The sequence below is a fragment of the Danio aesculapii genome, chromosome 22, assembly GCF_903798145.1.
Source record: "Danio aesculapii chromosome 22, fDanAes4.1, whole genome shotgun sequence".
Taxonomy (NCBI): Eukaryota; Metazoa; Chordata; class Actinopteri; order Cypriniformes; family Danionidae; genus Danio; species Danio aesculapii.
In genome coordinates, this window is record NC_079456.1 from 23,033,948 (window position 1) to 23,052,386 (window position 18,439).

General features: G+C 36.5%; 1 protein-coding gene across 1 annotated transcript in view; it reads left to right on the forward strand.

Annotated features, from left to right (window-relative positions):
• LOC130216579 (adhesion G-protein coupled receptor D2) overlaps window positions 1–10,945 on the forward strand; it is a 146,101-nt gene extending 135,156 nt beyond the window's left edge. The window contains exon 25 of the mRNA XM_056448474.1: window positions 10,679–10,945. Within this exon, the coding sequence (XP_056304449.1) occupies window positions 10,679–10,801 (123 nt within the window). The 3' untranslated portion in view covers window positions 10,802–10,945. The remainder of the gene's footprint in view (window positions 1–10,678) is intronic.
• Window positions 10,946–18,439: the final 7,494 nt, after the last annotated feature.

Sequence of the window (18,439 nt, forward strand, 5' to 3'; positions counted from 1 at the left end):
AACTGTTAAAAAAGTAAAAAAAATTGCTAGAAGCATTACTTCTGCAAAACACTAATAATGTAAATGTTTTATCTTAACACGTAAATCCCAGTTAGCTTGCCATGTCAAAATGACCTGCCAGCCTGTTGGATGGATGAATTCCAGAGCTGCAGTTTTGACCTGTACAGTATGTGTGTGTCTGTGTGTGTGTACATGTGCTCATTGTGTGTTTGATTTGCTATTTGTCGTCCCAATCTCTGCTATTTCCTGAAACGCTCCATCACTGGGTCACGACTCAAGGTTGAACGTCCTTGCCAGAGAGCGAGACTTGCCTCAACACCTGCAAAGTTCAGCTTTTTTTTGTATTTCCAGGCTGTATTAGAGATTCATGCTATTTGTGTGCATGTTATACAGCACACGCGTGACTTTCGCAGATGCAGCCGAGTCTACAAGAGTGTTTGATTTGTTATATATTCATGTTTGTCTGCTCCACGACCTTGAGTGACTTTTCACAGCATATGCGTTGAACATCCTGACACTTGCCATTGTCAGGCCACAACGAAACACTTAAGCCTTCAATCTTGCCGCCTCATTGGAGAGAAGTGGCCCTTGGATGCTCACTCCCTCATCTTAAAAGGTGTGAAACTGGAAGACCTTTGAAACGGAAGATATTTTGCGTGTTTTTGCACCATATTGGTATGCCGTTAGTATTTGATGGACTAAATTTATTGTTTTTACATGCAGGTGTATAGGATAAAATGCTCTAGTGGTTCTCACCACACTTTCACAGTTGATCCACAAGTTTTTCTCAGACTTTTGGTTTAAATTTGCAAATGAGGCATTATTTGAGAATTAAGCGCATGCATTTTATAGCACAAACATTTAAGCATTGGATGAAGTGTTTCAAAATTCCTCACTTTAAAATGAAAGCTTATTTAAAGAGAGGATTTTAGGATTTTACTTTTTAGCTAGTAACAGTATTTTTTTTTTCTTAATCAGGCCATATGTAGGCTCAAAAAATTACTGCTTCTTGTTCAAACTACCCTGTTTAAAAGGAGCTGAAACAACACAATTCTTTTCATTTCTTCAGCTAATTTCTTTGTTTTATGTTTCAGTCCACTTTAATTTGTAAACTATTAAGTTAACTTAAGCGTTTTTGGGTTGGGACAAAATGAAGGAATTGTGTTGGTCCAAATACCTTTTTTATTGAATTACCTTTTTATTGAATTAAGGGAGGGAAAATGTTGACAATTAAAGAAATTTTGGGTGTTTAAAGGTAATAGAAAGACTTGTTAGAGTTTAATTTTCACTTTAGTTTGAAGATTTAGCAGATTTTTCATGTAATGCGTTGAGTTTGGAGATTAACACCTTGCAGAAAGAAGGACCCATGCTTTGTGTGTTGGCAGCGTAATTAGCAAAATGCAGTTGATGCTTTGCTAGTGAGCAATAACTATCCTGAAATTAGTTCTGAGATCAGTCTCAAATAACTGTATATGTAATCCATGAAATATGCTCAAAAATCGGTCTTTTAGTTCATTTTAGGATAACTTTAATTAAAACTGAGAGACTTCAAATGTATGACACATAAAAGACATGATACTGTATTATCAGAGGCTTGGAGTTTAAATTAATAAAGATACAAATGTATTTAAACTTTATTTGATAAATCATGTTGGACCAACTCAATTGTATTTGATTGTCTAAATCGTTTTTTTTTTAGTTGGTGCTTAACAAATTTATTGGATGGAAATCCTGCCCTCAGTTAAATGAGTACATCTCAATGAGCTATTTTTGAGTGGATGATCATGCCTTTTTGTAGAAACGTTCAGATTATAGATATGAATAAAACTATGCAGTTTAGTGTATTTCAGTGGAGATTTTATGACTTAATAATTTATAATACATCAAAACTTAATAATTTTGAGTAAAACATGTACTGTAATTAAATCTACAAGCAGAAATTGTTAAATGCATTCAAAGAAACACTTTTAAATGTATTTTCTTTTACATTAGACATAAAATCCCCACTGTAAAGCCAAAAGCTCTCTAAATTGACAGGTGCATGAGAAACAGTGTTTATGTCTGCTGTGTCTCGCCTTAATAATGGTATTAGTTTTTTAAAAATAAGCAGATTTTTTCACGTTGAGGATTTGGGTGGTTTGTAAAACAGGGTCAGTGATCTGGTTTTATCTAAGAGCCTATTTGTTGGCATGTCATTTTGGAGGATATTCTTGGGATGTATTTAAGTGTTTCAGGCAACTCAGATCTCATTAATGAAGCTTGAGTCTCACTGCTTATGAAATTATTATAGGTTATAGATTTTTTGATAATTCTGCAGTAATTTAAACGATTGGAGGTTGTATTTTTAACGGTGAAACTGATTCTGTTTAGAGTCGGGGTGTAATTTTCCTGGGGTTTGTTTTGTGCGGCTTTGGTGGTCAAACTGAGTAGCCTCAAATATTTAACTGTGTTTACTTATGTCTACATAACATATATTCTGTTTATAAGTAACTGAGTAGTAATTAAAAAAACATCTTATTTCATTTCAGAGATCTGATGCTTTCCAAACCATCTTCGTTGGAATGCAAAAGGAGTATTGTTCACACTGCTCGTTTTCATACAATAAAGTGTATTCAGCAGTTTGAAAAAAAAAAAACAACAACAATAATAATTGTAATGCTACACTCAACAAAAATATAAATGGAACACTATTTACTCCCATTTTTCAGATTCACACATTTGTCTAAATCTGTGTACGTGAGCTCTTCTTCTTTGTGTGGCATATCAAAATACTGATTAGAAATTATGATTATTGCACAGGTGTGCCTTAGGCTGGCCACCATAAAAAGCCACTGTAAAATGTGCAGTTTTACTGTGTTGGGGGGTCCGGGGTGGACAATTGGTGACCAATATTTGCCTCACGCTGTGCAAACCATCTCTTTTGCATAGAGTTGATCAGGTTGTACATTGTGAACTGTGGAATATTGGTCCAGTCCTTTTTAAATGGCTGTGCGAAGTTGCTGGATATTGGCAGGAGCTGGAACACACTGTTGTATTTGCCAATCCAGAGCAACATTGGGGGGCGTCACGGTGGCGCAGTGGGTAGCACGATTACCTCACAGCAAGAAGATCACTGGTTTGAGCCTCGGCTGGGTCAGTTGGCACTTCTATGTGGAGTTTGCATGTTCTCCCCGTGTTCGCGTGGGTTTCCTCTGGCTGCTCCAGTTTCCCCCACAAGTCCAAAGGCATGCGGTATAGGTTAATTGAATAAGCTAAATTGGCCGTAGTGTATGTGTGAATGAGAGTGTATGGGTGTTTTCCAGTCATGGGTTGCAGCTGGAAGGGCATCCTCTGGATTAAACATGCTGGATAAGTTGGCGGTTCATTCCGCTGTGGCGACCCCAGATTAATAAAGGGACTGAGCCGAAAAGAAAATGAATGAATGAGAGCAACATTGGGCCATGTATTATCAGGCTGAAACATGAGGTGATGTTTGTGGATGAATGGCATAACAGTGGGTCTCAGGATCTCCTTGCAGTATCTTCGTGTGTTCAAAATGCCACTAATAACATGCAGCTGTGTTCATTGGATAACATACCATAACCTCACCACCACCATAGGCCACTGGAATTCATCCATGAAGCGAACATCTCCAAACAGCTCAAATTGGTTACGGTGGGAAGCTGCTATCAGGAAGAGACCCAATGAGAGCGATAAGCTTGTAGATGAGGTCCCCTAGATGGTTTCTGGACAGTTTGTGCAGAAAATCTTTGATTCTGTAAATCGATTATTGGAGCAGCCGTCTGGGTGGCTGGTATCAGATGACCTTAGAGGTGAAGATGGTACGGTCTGTGGTTTTGAGGCTGGTTGAATCTAGTGCCAATTTCTCTGAAACATCTTTGGAGACAGCTTATGGTAGAGAAATAAACATTTAATACAAAGTCATTCACTCTGGTGGACATTGCTGGGCAGTGGAGTTTTAATTGATGGCAACATGGCAGAGGAATTGCTTTAAAACCACATTCCTAATTGCTGTGTCTTGTGTTTTCAGATGCAAAGATGCATTCTTATGTGTTTTCATAAGCAATCACACATAAATATGAATCACTTCATGGCATCCATATTTGCTTAAATGAAAAACAGCAGCATTAACGTTCATCAAAACATCCCGTTTTCCACAGATGAAATCAAACAGGTTTGCAATGTGAGCAAATGAAGACAGAATTAAAACAATTTCTACTGAGTGAGCTTCTTAGTGCACTCGACTCTCATTAAACACACTTTCATATCTGGACTTTGTTCCATTGGCCGTTCCAGCGAACTGCGAGTTGGAGGTATTGTTACAAATTACTCTTGGCGAAGCGGCCTATCATTTGTGACAATAAGAGGTCATTTTTCATGTCTGACCTTCTGTTTGGGCTGCGTTCTGGATCCTGTGTAATTATGTCTTTGTGCTACAGAATGTGGAAATGTAATCGCCTTCACAAAGAGGCCCGGCGAGCGGCAGCGGCGGGAAAGAGAGTTTTAGAGGAACTGCGCGAGCATTTTAACAGGACAACATGTTTGAATTAGATGTTCTAGCACTGGCTCTAAATGGATTTCTGAAGTGGTGTTGTGAGGATTTTCAATGGACGTAACCTTGAGTCTTTTTTTATGGGAGGTCCGTCGGATTTAAGTGCTGGTATAGCATGAAGGAGCCTGAATACATGCGTTTCTCTCTCTCTCTCCATCTATCTCGTTCCCCCTCTCCCTGCCTCTGTTTCTCTCTTCCTCTTTCTCTCCATCCTCTCTCTCTCTCTCCTCTCTGAAATTGAAAAATCTGCTTCTGAAGTTGTTGCCATTGTCTGGGTAATTAATGGAATGCTGAGAGCGAGTTCAGGTGCTAAGAGTTTTTTTTTTTAATCTCGTTTTCTTTTTCCTCATTACTAATAAGGATAGAAAATACACATTAGTGCTTTTGTGGTCCTTCTTTTTTTAATATACAAACTTATGTATAATACATGCATTTAAATGAAAGGACGGTGACCTTCGCTGTGTTCCGTTTCAAACCCACCACATTTGTTTTGCATGTTGAGGTGAGGTTTAGCATAACAATACAACCGCTCCTATTTAGTATGCATCTATTAATTCGTCCATATTACTAGTTGGGAAGTTTGGGTCAAGGCCTCCGAGCTGTATTTTAAGAACAGCTAAAAGTTTCACGCATATATATATGTGGCCTCTTTTGATGGACAGTGATTATTTATAGGCATTTATCTACCAAGCAAACACATCTAATAGACATCCAGACATAGATACCTTGGCTAAACAAGATTAAGTTTTGACTTGTGACTCAAATAGACAGATTAGACATGTGTAGTCATTTAATTGATGACTGTTCTATTTTTGGATTACCACCTATCATTGACAGTCCAAATTAGTCTTGTTTTAGCCTACGATGTGTATGTTTGGATGTCCTTTAGGCGTGTTTTAAACCCAAAAATTAGTTTGTGTTGAAGATGCAGGCTTATTCTATTGAATTTTGGATTGCATATTGAAGTGTTTGAAATTAGAAAAGTGCATCATAATATACTCAAATCTCAAGCCTTACTTTGGTTTTGGTCCCCGTTTTTCTTTAAATGTATTGAAGTTCAAAATATCTCCAAATCTGATTGGCTGAAAGGTATTCTAGCCATGCGATAGAAAAGGTCAAAATCACTAGAAATGTACAAATACTGTTGCAGCTGTGTCACAGATTGTAGTTGTCTTTAATCACCTCCTTAGTTGATTCGGTTAAAATTTTATTTGAAGGGCTGTTGATAAGACTGTCATTAGATCTTATAATCATGACATAGCATATGTTGTGAATGTAAATGAGATTTTATGCATGCTTATATCACAAGTGTCATTCGCTCATTGATCATTCGGTTTTGTCTTCATCATCACAACTTGACATTGCCAAGACAAAAAACTTGTCATAAATCTGTCATAAACATGATTGTCATGAAGCCATTATAAATATGTCATGCATTTTATAACACGGTCATCAATATTTTTTGACCTCAACACTTGTGCTGTCAAGCTGTTGTCTAAACATTAAATCCAGCCTTACTAGCTCATGAGGAAACATAACTGTTTAACACATTGTCAAAAAAGTAGATGATTCGTACAAATTCATATGATTTTCATTTGTACAGAAATGGATAATTATTAAATCTTAACTATCATTGGGGGATGAGGAAGTCTTGGCAAAATGTATGAATGAGATGAGGAGTACAAATAAAATTTGAATTAGCCTCTGAGTTCTGAATTGCAGTTAGGTTGTGTTATATTTATTGGCCTATAGTCTCATGCCTATGGATGAATCTCAGATGTACTGATATATTGGTTTCCTCCTTGTGTGATATTGCTCATTTGCTTTGTGCTGCACAGAAGGGATAAAATCTTACAGGTTTTGTACAACATGAGAGTGAATAAATCTTAAATTCAGGAGAAAAGGAAGGTCGCTTATTTGTAGTAAATGTGCACTTGTGGTGTACTTCAGATCTAAAAATTATATCTAAAAAACTGTATTGAGAGATTTAAAGAAAAAAAAAAACACTTGTACTTTCTCAACACTTTAAAGATAAAAAAAGAGTGCACTTTGCAGTAATATCACATTAAATCTCTTACTTTGGGAGCACATTTAGTCGTTGATTTAATAATATTTTGTCATGTTTTAAATGTGTCCTTAGTGCATAACGCTGCAGTTCTAGCATACTGTAAAATAAAAGTCACTTCAAAGAGTTTGATCTTGAAGTTTCTTCCTCCCAATATTAAATTACAATAAATCTAATATTCTGATTAAAAAAAAATCCTGTTCAAGTGGATGAGGCCAGGTTGAGTTGAATTAATAGTATTGATGCACCGAAAGGAAAATTCTGGGCTAAACCGAAATGTTAAATCGAAAATGCTTTGTAATAGTTATCTAATAATTAATGTAAAAATATAAAGCAATTTTGTAAGACTTTTTAAATTCTATGCAATAACTTAAATTTTACACATTTTAAAATGTGCTTGACAATGAATGTTCAAGAGGCATTAGTTGACCAGCATTGCCATTGACAGCACAGTAACATTTTGCAAGCAGCAGGAAAAAGTATACTACATAGAAATGTAAACCTCTCAATTTACAAATTAAGCTCTGGTGAGCATGTGCGTATTTTATGCATATATACACAGTTAGGTCAATAAATATTTGGACATCGACACAACTCTAACATTTTTGCCTCTATACAGCAACACAATCAATTTGAAATGAAAAAAAAAGTGTGTTTTAACTGCAGACTGTCAGCTTTAATTTGAAGGGTATTTACATTCAAATCAGGTGAACGGTGTAGAAATTACAACAGTTTGCATATTTGCTTCCCATTTCTTAAGGGTCCAAAAGTAATCGGATAGTTGGCTTCTAAGCCTTTCCACGGCCAGAGGTGTGTTTTTATTCCTTCATTATTCCAATTACAATGAGCAGATAAAGGAGTTCATTTCAAGTGTGCTATTTGCTTTTGGAATCTGTTCAACTCTCAATATGAGATCCAAAGAACTGTCACTGTCAGTCAATCAAGCCATCATTAGGCTGAAAAAAAACAAAACAAACCCATCAGAGAGATAGCAAAACATTAGGTTTGGCCCAAAACAACTGTTTGTGAAGAAAACACCCTTCCCAACAGTTGGACGGATCATGAACACTCTCACAGGAGTTAGGTGTACAATCAAGAGAGACTACCCCCAGAGTGAATACAGAAGGTTCTCCACAAAATGTAAACCACTGGCGAGCCTTAAAAACAGGAATGCCAAATTAAAAGCTGCAAAGTCATTTTTTAGGTGCAATTCAGAAGCCAGTTTACTTGCTTAAAATTTATTTGTGATCATTTTAGTGGAACAAATTCCCTAACTGATAGTGTGGCACTGCACTCAAAAAAATATTTTTTTACACCGTTCAAACTACTTAAAATGAGCTGAAACAACAGATTTCTTGAGATTTCATTGAGACAACTTAATTTTTTATGCTCAATGCACATAAATCTGTTTAAAAGTGTTGTCAACTTAATCGGTTTATGTTGGGACCACATGATAATGAATTGTGTGGAACCCTGTTGTTTCACAGATTCACTTTATACCAATACACGTATGATTTCTTCTCCAAGCATTTACATTTGCAGGCATAACCAACATTATATGAACTTGTGTGTTGATGTTTTTGTGTGTGGATTTTATTGTCACACTCTTTTTGTTTGAAATCCATCAATAAAGAGTTTAAACTGACGAGACACGATTGTTATTGGCGGAGAAATCAAGGCACATTTCTTCTTGAACAGGCTGTAATGTATTGGCAGTTTATGTCTTTTTAATTCGTCTTTGCACTATATTTGAGAGCAGGAGCAGATACGTGTGTGTGTGCGTGTGTGCGTGCGTGCGTGCACGCGTGTGTGTGTTTCTTTAAATTGCATTGCATACACAGTTGGCACCTTGATATTGTTACGACCGTGGTCTAGGGCATCAAAGAAGCAGTAGCTATAAAGCCTCTGCCTTGTTTTGGAAAAAGGGGGCGGGGATCAAAAGCTCATTTGCATTTAAAGACACACAAATAAAAACATGTGTTTTTTGTTACTTACAGCATTGTAATACAAATGGTCCATATGGTATTTTAGCTGAAACTTTACTTAACTTGTTTATGTAAAGCATCATAGGAATCATTTAACACATTTTCATGAATATGATTAACATGTCATTAAATGTCTGAAATAATTCATTTCTCATTAGTATTTTATTTCCACAATAAGTTCTGAATTCATATTTTTTTCTTTAAGCAATAGTAAATAGTGTTGATCATATCGCTGCCAGTCCAGGTTATACAGTATTTACTCATCGCCGTTGTGAAATAATCCAGTCTTACTCTCTTGTTGTCTTTGACTACTGTATTGATGGATTACGTGTCGGTGTGAGTGAATCTGTCAGCGGATCAGTGTGTTCTCTCAGCAGGACGGCTCTGGAAATCACGGCCTTCAGTAAATGATGTGGTTATGTTGGTTTAGGGCTTTGGCCCGAGTAGATTCTGTCTGCTCGCTCGGTTTTAACATTTAATACAGGTCAGATCTGTTCCTGTGAGGAACTTGATATACAGCTCAGTCAGTTTTAAAGGGGAAACACAGTTTAGTTTTATGCCTCTGTGATCGAGAATAATGAAGTGGTGGTTTTTAAATATATGTATATTCTAAGGTGTTTTACTGTCTGCTACTGTACTTTTTTTTCGTGTGCAAGTTTGGACACAGTTTAATGTTCAAAAAAGCAGTTTAAGCAAATGCATTTAATATACATAATATTTCATTAAATTTCAGATTTTTTAAAAATATTCTTTGCATTTAAAGTTTGTACGTATAATATGAAGTTATATTCATCTAAAAATATATGAATATATTTGGTCTGTTTGGACCTAAAGAATTGTTATTTTTGAAACAATATTTTTGAAACATAGCTTTGTTTATTTTTCATGTAACCATATTGAATCTGATCTGCAACTTTTCATTAATTACTAACTGTTAAGATGTCTTTACAACTGTGTTACTTTATTTACCAGTTTTAATTGATTAAAAAATGCTAAATGAAAAAAAAGTGATAAATGAAAATGCTGTAAATTATATAAAAACATATAGAACATACACTGAAAAAATTATTTAAAGATGATTCCTTGGATTTACTCAATTTTTTTACGTTAAGTGGTTGTAAACAATTTATTTTGGCTGAATTTAAACAATCAAATTAAGTTGAACATTGCTCAATTTAATTTGTTTGTTTAAATTCAACACAAATAAATTGTTTGCAACAGTTTTGCATGCAACACTTTTTTCAGTGTACTTTCCGGAATTTAATTGTAAAGGTTTCAAAATAAATGCATTATTATTATTACTATTATTTATTATTATTATTATTATTATTATTATTATTATTATTATTATTATTATTATTATTATTATTACTATTACTATTGTTATATTACTATTATTATTATTATTATTATTATTATTTTACTATTACTATTATTATTATTACTATTATTTTTTATTATTATTATATTATTGTTATTATTATTATATTATTATTATTATTATTATTATTATTATTATTATTATGTTATTATTATTATTGTTATTATTGTTATTATTATTATTGTTATTATTATTATTATTATTATTATTATTATTATTATGTTATTATTATTATTGTTATTATTATTATTATTGTTATTATTATTATTATTATTATATAATTTTAATAAATGTTCAGTTTTGATTAAAACTGTTTTTATACTGCAATGGTTTGTCAATAGGTGTATTTACACATTTTAACAGCTAAAGGTGCTCCACAGATAATTAAAATGATTATAACTTTCTTATAAAATTCCCAATCAAATAATTAATCAATCAATCCATCAATCAAAAAATGTGCATTTTAAGGGTCTTAACACTAGCAAACTTTTGTTTTCTAACTAAAAATGAAGCAATTTGTAGAATTTTTATTTTATAAACTCAAAGCAACAACTGTAAATACTGAGAATGAAAGTGTAATATTTTCCTAAAACGTATATCTAATTTAAAAATTACATATTTCATGTTTGAAGGCATATGTATGCTAAATGTATAAAGTATGCTAACGTGCTGTATTTGCTGTTCATTTCTAACAGGAGGTTCTCAGAAAAGCTAAAGCCAGACCTACAAACGAGTGCAGTCTGAATGTACCCATGGAGGCCGAACGAATATCCCACAATTCACCTCTTCAGCCCAACAACATCATGTGTCTTCACTGAATTCATTCCTCAAATCTGCGTGTTTTGGTATTCAAACTCTAAACCTGTTCACTTTAGATGATAAACACAAGATTTGTATGCTTTGTTCAGGTTTCTTCTTGAATAGGCTGTAATTTATTGGCAGTTTGCATCTTTTTAACTAATCTTCGCACTGTATTTAGAGCAGGATCAGGTACGTGTGTGTGTACTGTATGTTTTGAAAATGCAATTCTTACACAGTTGGCACCTTGATATTGTTATAACCCTGATCTAGGGCATCAAGGAAGTAACATAAAAGATACAGCATAACAATTAAAAGATGTTTTTAGGAGCCCTTTGAGTTGGGTGTGTTTATTTATCTATATCGGAGAGGACATCAAAACGATAGATTTGATGTTGCTCTGTAGTAATTTCAGATGAATATAAAACTGGGCTGGGGCTGGGCGGTGGTGCAGTGGGTAGCACGTTCGCCTTACAGCAAGAAGGTCACTGGTTTGAGCCTCGGGTGGGTCAGTTGGCATTTCTGTGTATACTTTGCATGTTCTCCCCGTGTGTGTGTGGGTTTCCTCTGGGTGCTCCAGTTTCCCCCACAAGTCCAAAGACATGTGCTATAGGTGAATTGGGTAAGCTAAATTGTCTGTATGAGTGTGTATGGATGTTTCCCAGTGATAGGTTGCAGCTGGAAGGGCATCAGCTGCCTAAAACATATGCTGCGTAAGTTGGTGGTTCATTCTGCTATTGTGACCCCAGATTAATAAAGGGACTAAGCCAAAAAGAAAATGAATGAATGAGTGAATAAAATTTAATCATTATTTTTGGTGGTCAAAAAAGCATCAATGCGCGGATGTCAAATAGACATCAAAGTTTTGACATAAAATCAGTTAGCATTTTTAACATGCTTTTCAATGTAATATTTATCTAGGTTTTTATCTTTTTTTATCCAAATAATAAAGTGAAGCCTATACCTCGGAGAGGACATCAAAACAACATCAAATATGTCAAAAATGCACATCGATTTGACCACCAACATAATTACACAAGTATTATAATATTTAAGAACAGTTTTATTCAGCTGAAAGCTTCAATTCCAGGTTTAAAGAGAGGGACTGGATGCAGACATGGTGCAGTGCAATCTGAGCTGCATCCAATGCTGTTTAATGCGCTCACCTAACCCTACTCGTCACAGTGACATCACTCACTCCATTGAGTTCATTGTGTCTGACATTGTATCGCTGAGTGATGCAATCTTAGCTTGCATCATAAGGGCTGCATCCAGACACTATTGCATTTAAACCTGAATTTTTTAGCCCTAATGCATGTAAACTCCCTTGATGTCAAATTACATCAAATTGACGTTTTACCAGTGTTAGATGTCAATTTGACGTTGCTTTAACATAAAAGTAGTTTACATGGATTGTAGGGATACAAAAACCAAAATCCAGTGTAAATGTGTAATCGAAGCATTTCAGATGATTAAAACCTGACTACGCTGATCATTATTTTGGTGGTCAAAAAAGTATCAGTGCGTGGATGTCAAATAGACATCAAGATCTTGACATCAAATCAGTTAGCATTTTTGGCGTTTTTCGATGTCGTTTTCATCGAGGTTTTTATCTTTTTTACCAAATAATAAAATGAAGCCTATACCTCAGAGAGGACGACATCTAAAATGCACATGGAATTGATGGATTTGATCCTAATGTTTGGATGTCCATTTGACATCCGCACATAATTCTTCTTTGACCACCAGCATGATGACACAAAAATTATTATAAGAACAGTTTAATTCATCTGAAAGCTTCAATTCCACATTTAAACCTGATTTTTTAAGCCCTATAATGCATGTAAACTACCTTGATGTCAAATTACATCAAATAGACATTTTTTGATACCAGTGTTAGATGTCAATTTGACATTGCTTTGACATAAAAGTAGTTTACATGGATAGTAGGGATACAAAATCCAGTGTAAATGTGTAATCGAAGCTTTCAGATGAATAAAACCTGACTACGCTGATCATTATTTTGGTGGTCAAAGAAGCATCAGTGCGCGGATGTCAAATAGACATCAAGGTTTTGACTTTAAATCAATTTGCATGTTTGACATGTGCTTTTTATGTCGTTTTTATCAAGTTTTTCATCTTTTTTTTAACCAAATAATAAAATGAAGCATATACCTTGGAGAGGACGGTATAAAAAAAGTCAAAAATGCACATTGATTTGATGTCAAATTTTTTATGTCCATATGTCCACATCCGCACATAATGCTTCTTTGACCACCAACATAATGACGCAAAAAGTATAATATAAGAACAATTTTATTCACCTGAAAGTTTCAATTCCAAATTTAAACCTGATTTTTTAAATCCCTACAGTGCATGTAAACTACCTTGATGTCAAATTACATCGAATTGATTTTTTTTTTATGCCATGCTAGATTTGATGTTGCTCTGTCATCAAGGTAGTTTACATGCATTGAAGGCATACAAAATCCAGTGTAAATGTGTAATTGAAGCTTATAGATGAATAAAACCTGACTGCTTTGATCATTATTGGTGGTCAAAAAAGCATCAATGCGCTGATGTCAAATAGACGTCAAGATTTTGACATTAAATTGATTAGCATTTTGGATGTGTTTTCGATGTCGTTTTTATCAAGGTGCCAACTGGATTCTCAAATCTTTCTCCATCAAGAGTGAATCTGTCTGAGTGATTATTAGAATGAAGCATTGTTTGCTGGTCATGGAAATAAAAGTGACAACGCTTGGCATAATAGTCATTTATTAAAATATGACGGAAAGATTCCAAGAGCTTGTATGGAAACTCTTTATGGCAAGACGGGGCGTCAGAGATGCAGGCCTTCCAGCGCAACAAACAAAAAATCCCAAATCCCAACATTCAGGCAGGTAAGCAGGACTTCTGGTGCTGATGGGAACAAAATGGGGGTTCCTTAAGATTGTCGGTCTGATCACACACAACACAGTAGAGTCACAAAACGAGGCAAATACAAATCAATTTCCCTAGAAAGGAAAAAATTGGCCTTATGTACACATGGGGGGGGGGGGGGTGATGCCATGCAGCAAATTTGATCACTTGTACAAAAGACTTTTTACACCATTTTCATCTGAAAGGATTACATTGAGAACACGCGTTAAAAAATTGCGATGATGTGAAATGTTGTCACCATGATGGTCATTTATGTTTAGTTTCAAATAAAGAACGAACATATGACGTTTAGTTTTAGTGTGCTACAACAGTCATTGTAGTTTTTGACCTTAAAGTCAACGCGAAATTAAATTTACGAGCCAATTTACATTCATTAAATTTACACCTACTTTTATTTGTGCTTAAAAACAAATAGATGACGCATCGTTTCAGATTGTGTAAAGACTCTTATTTGACAAATAGTGTCCATTATATGCTACAATGAAGCTGAATATGAGTTTGTAAAGTGTTGTGGGAACCCACACAATCAATGGACACTTCTTTTTTTACTAGAGAGAGTCCGAGGCTTCTGCTGTGTACTACAGCATTATGTTTCCCATGCAATTTAAATGCATGCCCTAGGACACAGGAAAATCATCTCCATCGGGAAGTGTATTTTCACGGCATCTCGTGTTTGGATGCCGTCATATAGAGCGTGAAGCCTGCAGGGATAGTGCTGTGTCAGGATTGAAGCAGCTTCTCTGTGAGAGTGCCAGCCACCCGCCCTAGTAGCGACAGATTTTATAGCCTGATCAATTTCCCAGTGGCTTATTGAATGTCTTTTAAATGGCTTTTTTATTTTCAATTATAACCTACCGTGTCTCGCCTGCCACAGTGGGCCAACATTTGCACTGCTGGATAATTTAAAACCCTACTTTAGGAAATTATGCATTTTATATCGCCTAAATTTACAATCCTCCTCCCAGTGCTGCTGTAGCAACAATAAAAGGCGAAGTAACCGAATGGATCTTTTGCTTATACAGTTAATGAATGTGTTAGTAAATATTTGTTTGCACCTAACAGGCACAACCGTGGTGGATATCATTGACGAATGAGCTATGTTCGCATTTGTGGAGATTTATTTGCTTATTAAATTTAACTCGTCGTTATCAAGTTGATGGAAGCGAACGCAGATTGAAGTACCTCCGGCGAACGACCCAAAGTTAGACAGGTGCATCGAAGTGCCCTCGTCCACATCCCATCCAACCATCTCTCCCCTCCTTATCCCTGGCACACGAAGCTACCTGAAGGTGAAAGAAGTGCTCACTGGAGCTCATTGGAAAGTAGAAATGACAGTAAATTTTTCAGCCTCCCTCTCCCTCGCTCCTCCATGAGATGGAGATCTTGTTATAGCAGTCAGGATGAGAGGGGGTCAGGGCAGCAAGCCGGCGTGCGCCTGTTGATGATTGAGGAAAAGAGGAGTAAATTCATTCTGCTCTCGGCACTTTGTCAAGTGCCAGTAGCTTACCGTTGAGAGCCAGTCACCCATCACCATGTTACGACCTCAGAGGTCAGCGGCAAGTCATAAATCAGCAAGGAGAGAGGTTGCGGTGATGCTGCAGAGCTGAGGAAAGCTGATGCGACTACTGCCTCCACCGTGCTTACCCCCACCCCTTCCCCCTGCATGAAGCAGAGGAACCAAGGCCTGAATAAAAATGATGCCCAGCACTTCACCACGTGTTGCTGCGTGCATTAGGATACATACAAAACCCAAAATAAGATCTTTCTACACTTTTATCCCAGCTTTGCTTGATTAGATTGTTTATTGCGAAGTGGCTTACTTTGTAAGTGCCCTTATTTTTACTCATGGAAAGTATTGATTGTAGTTCTATAATGAAGGATTTTGTAAGTGACAATGTTTTTGATTACTTGCGACAAACCTCCTTGGAGTATTAATTAAAACGGCAGCAGATGTGCAGGTGCGGGAAATCATTAGAAAGAGCCCCCAGTCTGTGGACATGTCCCTCTCCCAGAATACAGCGGCTCTGCATTGCAAATAGGACGCCTGAGAGGGAACTCACTTCGCAAGTTCATCTTAAGAACAAAAAAAAAAAAAAACAGGAGCATGCCTACTAGAAAAAAAGGACGTGGATGTGTTTATCTTGACAACTTCTTGGATGGTTCATTCATTCCCTGGCAATATGATTCTGTTAGTTTTTCATGCTGAAACTTTAGATCAGTACACGTGAATTGTTTTGCTTGTCAGATTTTCGACAGACCTGCATTTCCAACACTATCCGACTGGATGATTCCAACACAAACAAAGAACGGACGTCAATACGAAGCTCTACTCCATTTTTTCACGTTAATTGATATATCATGGAATTATCGATTTCTTACACTCCCATGTGCTAGCGTTTTTCTCCGGCGCACTGGGATAGAGCGCTCGGAAAGGGGATCTGGTTGGTCAGCCCCTGCTTTCAATATTTGCTCCTATTAAACTGTGATTATCCTACAGTGCCTGGCTTCTCTCAAAGTTGGAGAAGGAGAGAGCAGGCCAAAACTACACGGTCAGGTTTTTCCAGAAAGTAAAAACTTCCTGACAGCCCCGAAGGTTTACCAGGTCTTCTGAAACTATTGAGTTCTTCATGTCAGCCCATGTTGAGGTACATATATTGCCATTTGCAGATGTAGATGCTGAAATGTGCATTAAAATGTATTTGTACTGGTTAAAACTAGATATTTGCCTATTTTAACCCCTTGTTAACTTTTCCTCAACATTGTAAACAATGGACAAGTACAGTGTGGTACATATGTAAGTGTGATGGAGGCCTGTGTTTTGCCGATTTATCCCACTTTTTCAGATTTGTCCAATCTCCCATTCAAAAAGTAGGTATAACGAGACCATCTAGTAAGAGCTTTGTTAGGGTGCACTCACACTAGGCACAGTTGTCTTGAACTGTGCCTCACATTGCAGTTTTACCTTCAAAGCTTGAGCATGCTTATCATGTCATTGATGATGCAACTGTTCAGTTTTAAAGAAAAATGCTCTCACTCAATTGAATGGAGATTGCTTTAGTTATATTGTTTTGTATTATTTTAAGTCGTTTGGGATGCGATAACACACGCTCGAAAATTTTCATGAAAGTCATCCAGGGGTTTGTATCTTTGATAAACGATGACAATTTGCATTCATTGAAAAGTAAGAGTGAATAATAATCATATGAAACGGTCCCTTAAAAGTGATGTTGCGTCTTCAGTTTCGCACTCAGTCGCGATTTGCACTCATACTTCTAGCATACCGCGCCAAAGCCCAATCGAACTGTGCACCAGACCACCTCTTCCAACTGGGCCAGGACCGCCCAACTGAACTGCACTCTTTATTCGGAGCACTCCCACTTGTCAAACAAACCGGGAAATGTGCCCGGGCATGGTTTGAATAGCCTAGTGTGAGTACACCCTTAGCAAACCTCACTTCTCATGGCCTCAAAAGGTACATTAGTGACTGTTAGCCCTGTTAGTGCACCCACTTTCAATTCCAGAGTAGAAGCTATCATAAGAAGTATATGCAGTTAGAATATAACTATCTGTGCATTTGACAAGAGGATGATGAAATGCACACCGCTAGTGTGCACATAAAAACAATACTTTGAGCTTGATATCTTGCAGTTTTGTAACATTTTGATAACAAAAGGACCTCCTTCTACCCAGTTGTCCAGAAGTATAATATCTGATGACCCCCCCCAAACATTGTGATCTCACATAATTTTAAAATATAACATTAGACAAGAAACAGCAGCAAAAAAACCAGAGTCTTACATTGTCCCTGGAGCTCATACAGGTATTTCATTCTTGGTTTCTGACACAATTGCGCCTGTCTGATCACAATGATTTGAACAGATGCTCCAAAACTAAATCCTCCGCTGAGTTTAACACTGTTTACCTCTAGCTGTTTACCTCAGCTGGTACTGCTTTATCAAAACTACTTTGAGATCCAGGCCAGTGATAAAACCTTGAAGTTTCTGAAATGCTGATGTAAGACTAACATTGAACCATGTGTTAAGAAAGTAACAGCGCAGAACAATGGCAGACCAGGGAGTGTTTCAGAAACCTGTTTGGAAACAATCAGTATTTTTACTGCTGCAATTGCTGTTGTTGTTTATAACTTAATAGTACATGTATTTTCTCACATTTGATTTGTCTCCTCAGAGTTGTTTAATGTCAGAACAGCCTGAAGAAACTGAGGGTAGCATCACTGAACACACACCGACACTTCCACAAACTCAGTTAAGAGACGTTTGACATGCCAGAATGATGGACTCCTTGAATGTGTTGACCTCTCTCCTCCGGACGCCCCTTTCACCCTCCCTCTCTCCATCCAGCCCGTCATCCTTCCATTTCCACCCATGTAGATGAGACAGAGATAGATGAAGATGTTTCTGATGGGCAGCCATTTCATAGCAACACACCAAATGAGTTCTGGCTTTTCCAGCCCACCCTCCTTTGCAGAAGATTAATCCTGACACAGAACGCTTTCCGACCATGACAGTCATCGGTGTCGAGGAGGCTGTTCTTTGGGGTCAGAATTGAGTTTACTCTCAGTACCTGCATCTAATGAAACTAGATGAATAAACGTAAATAAATAAAATAATGTCGGTCTTAGTATACTATTTAACTACTTAAGACTCAAACTTTAAATAGAAAATTTATTGATGCTACGTTTGTTTTTGAGCGAG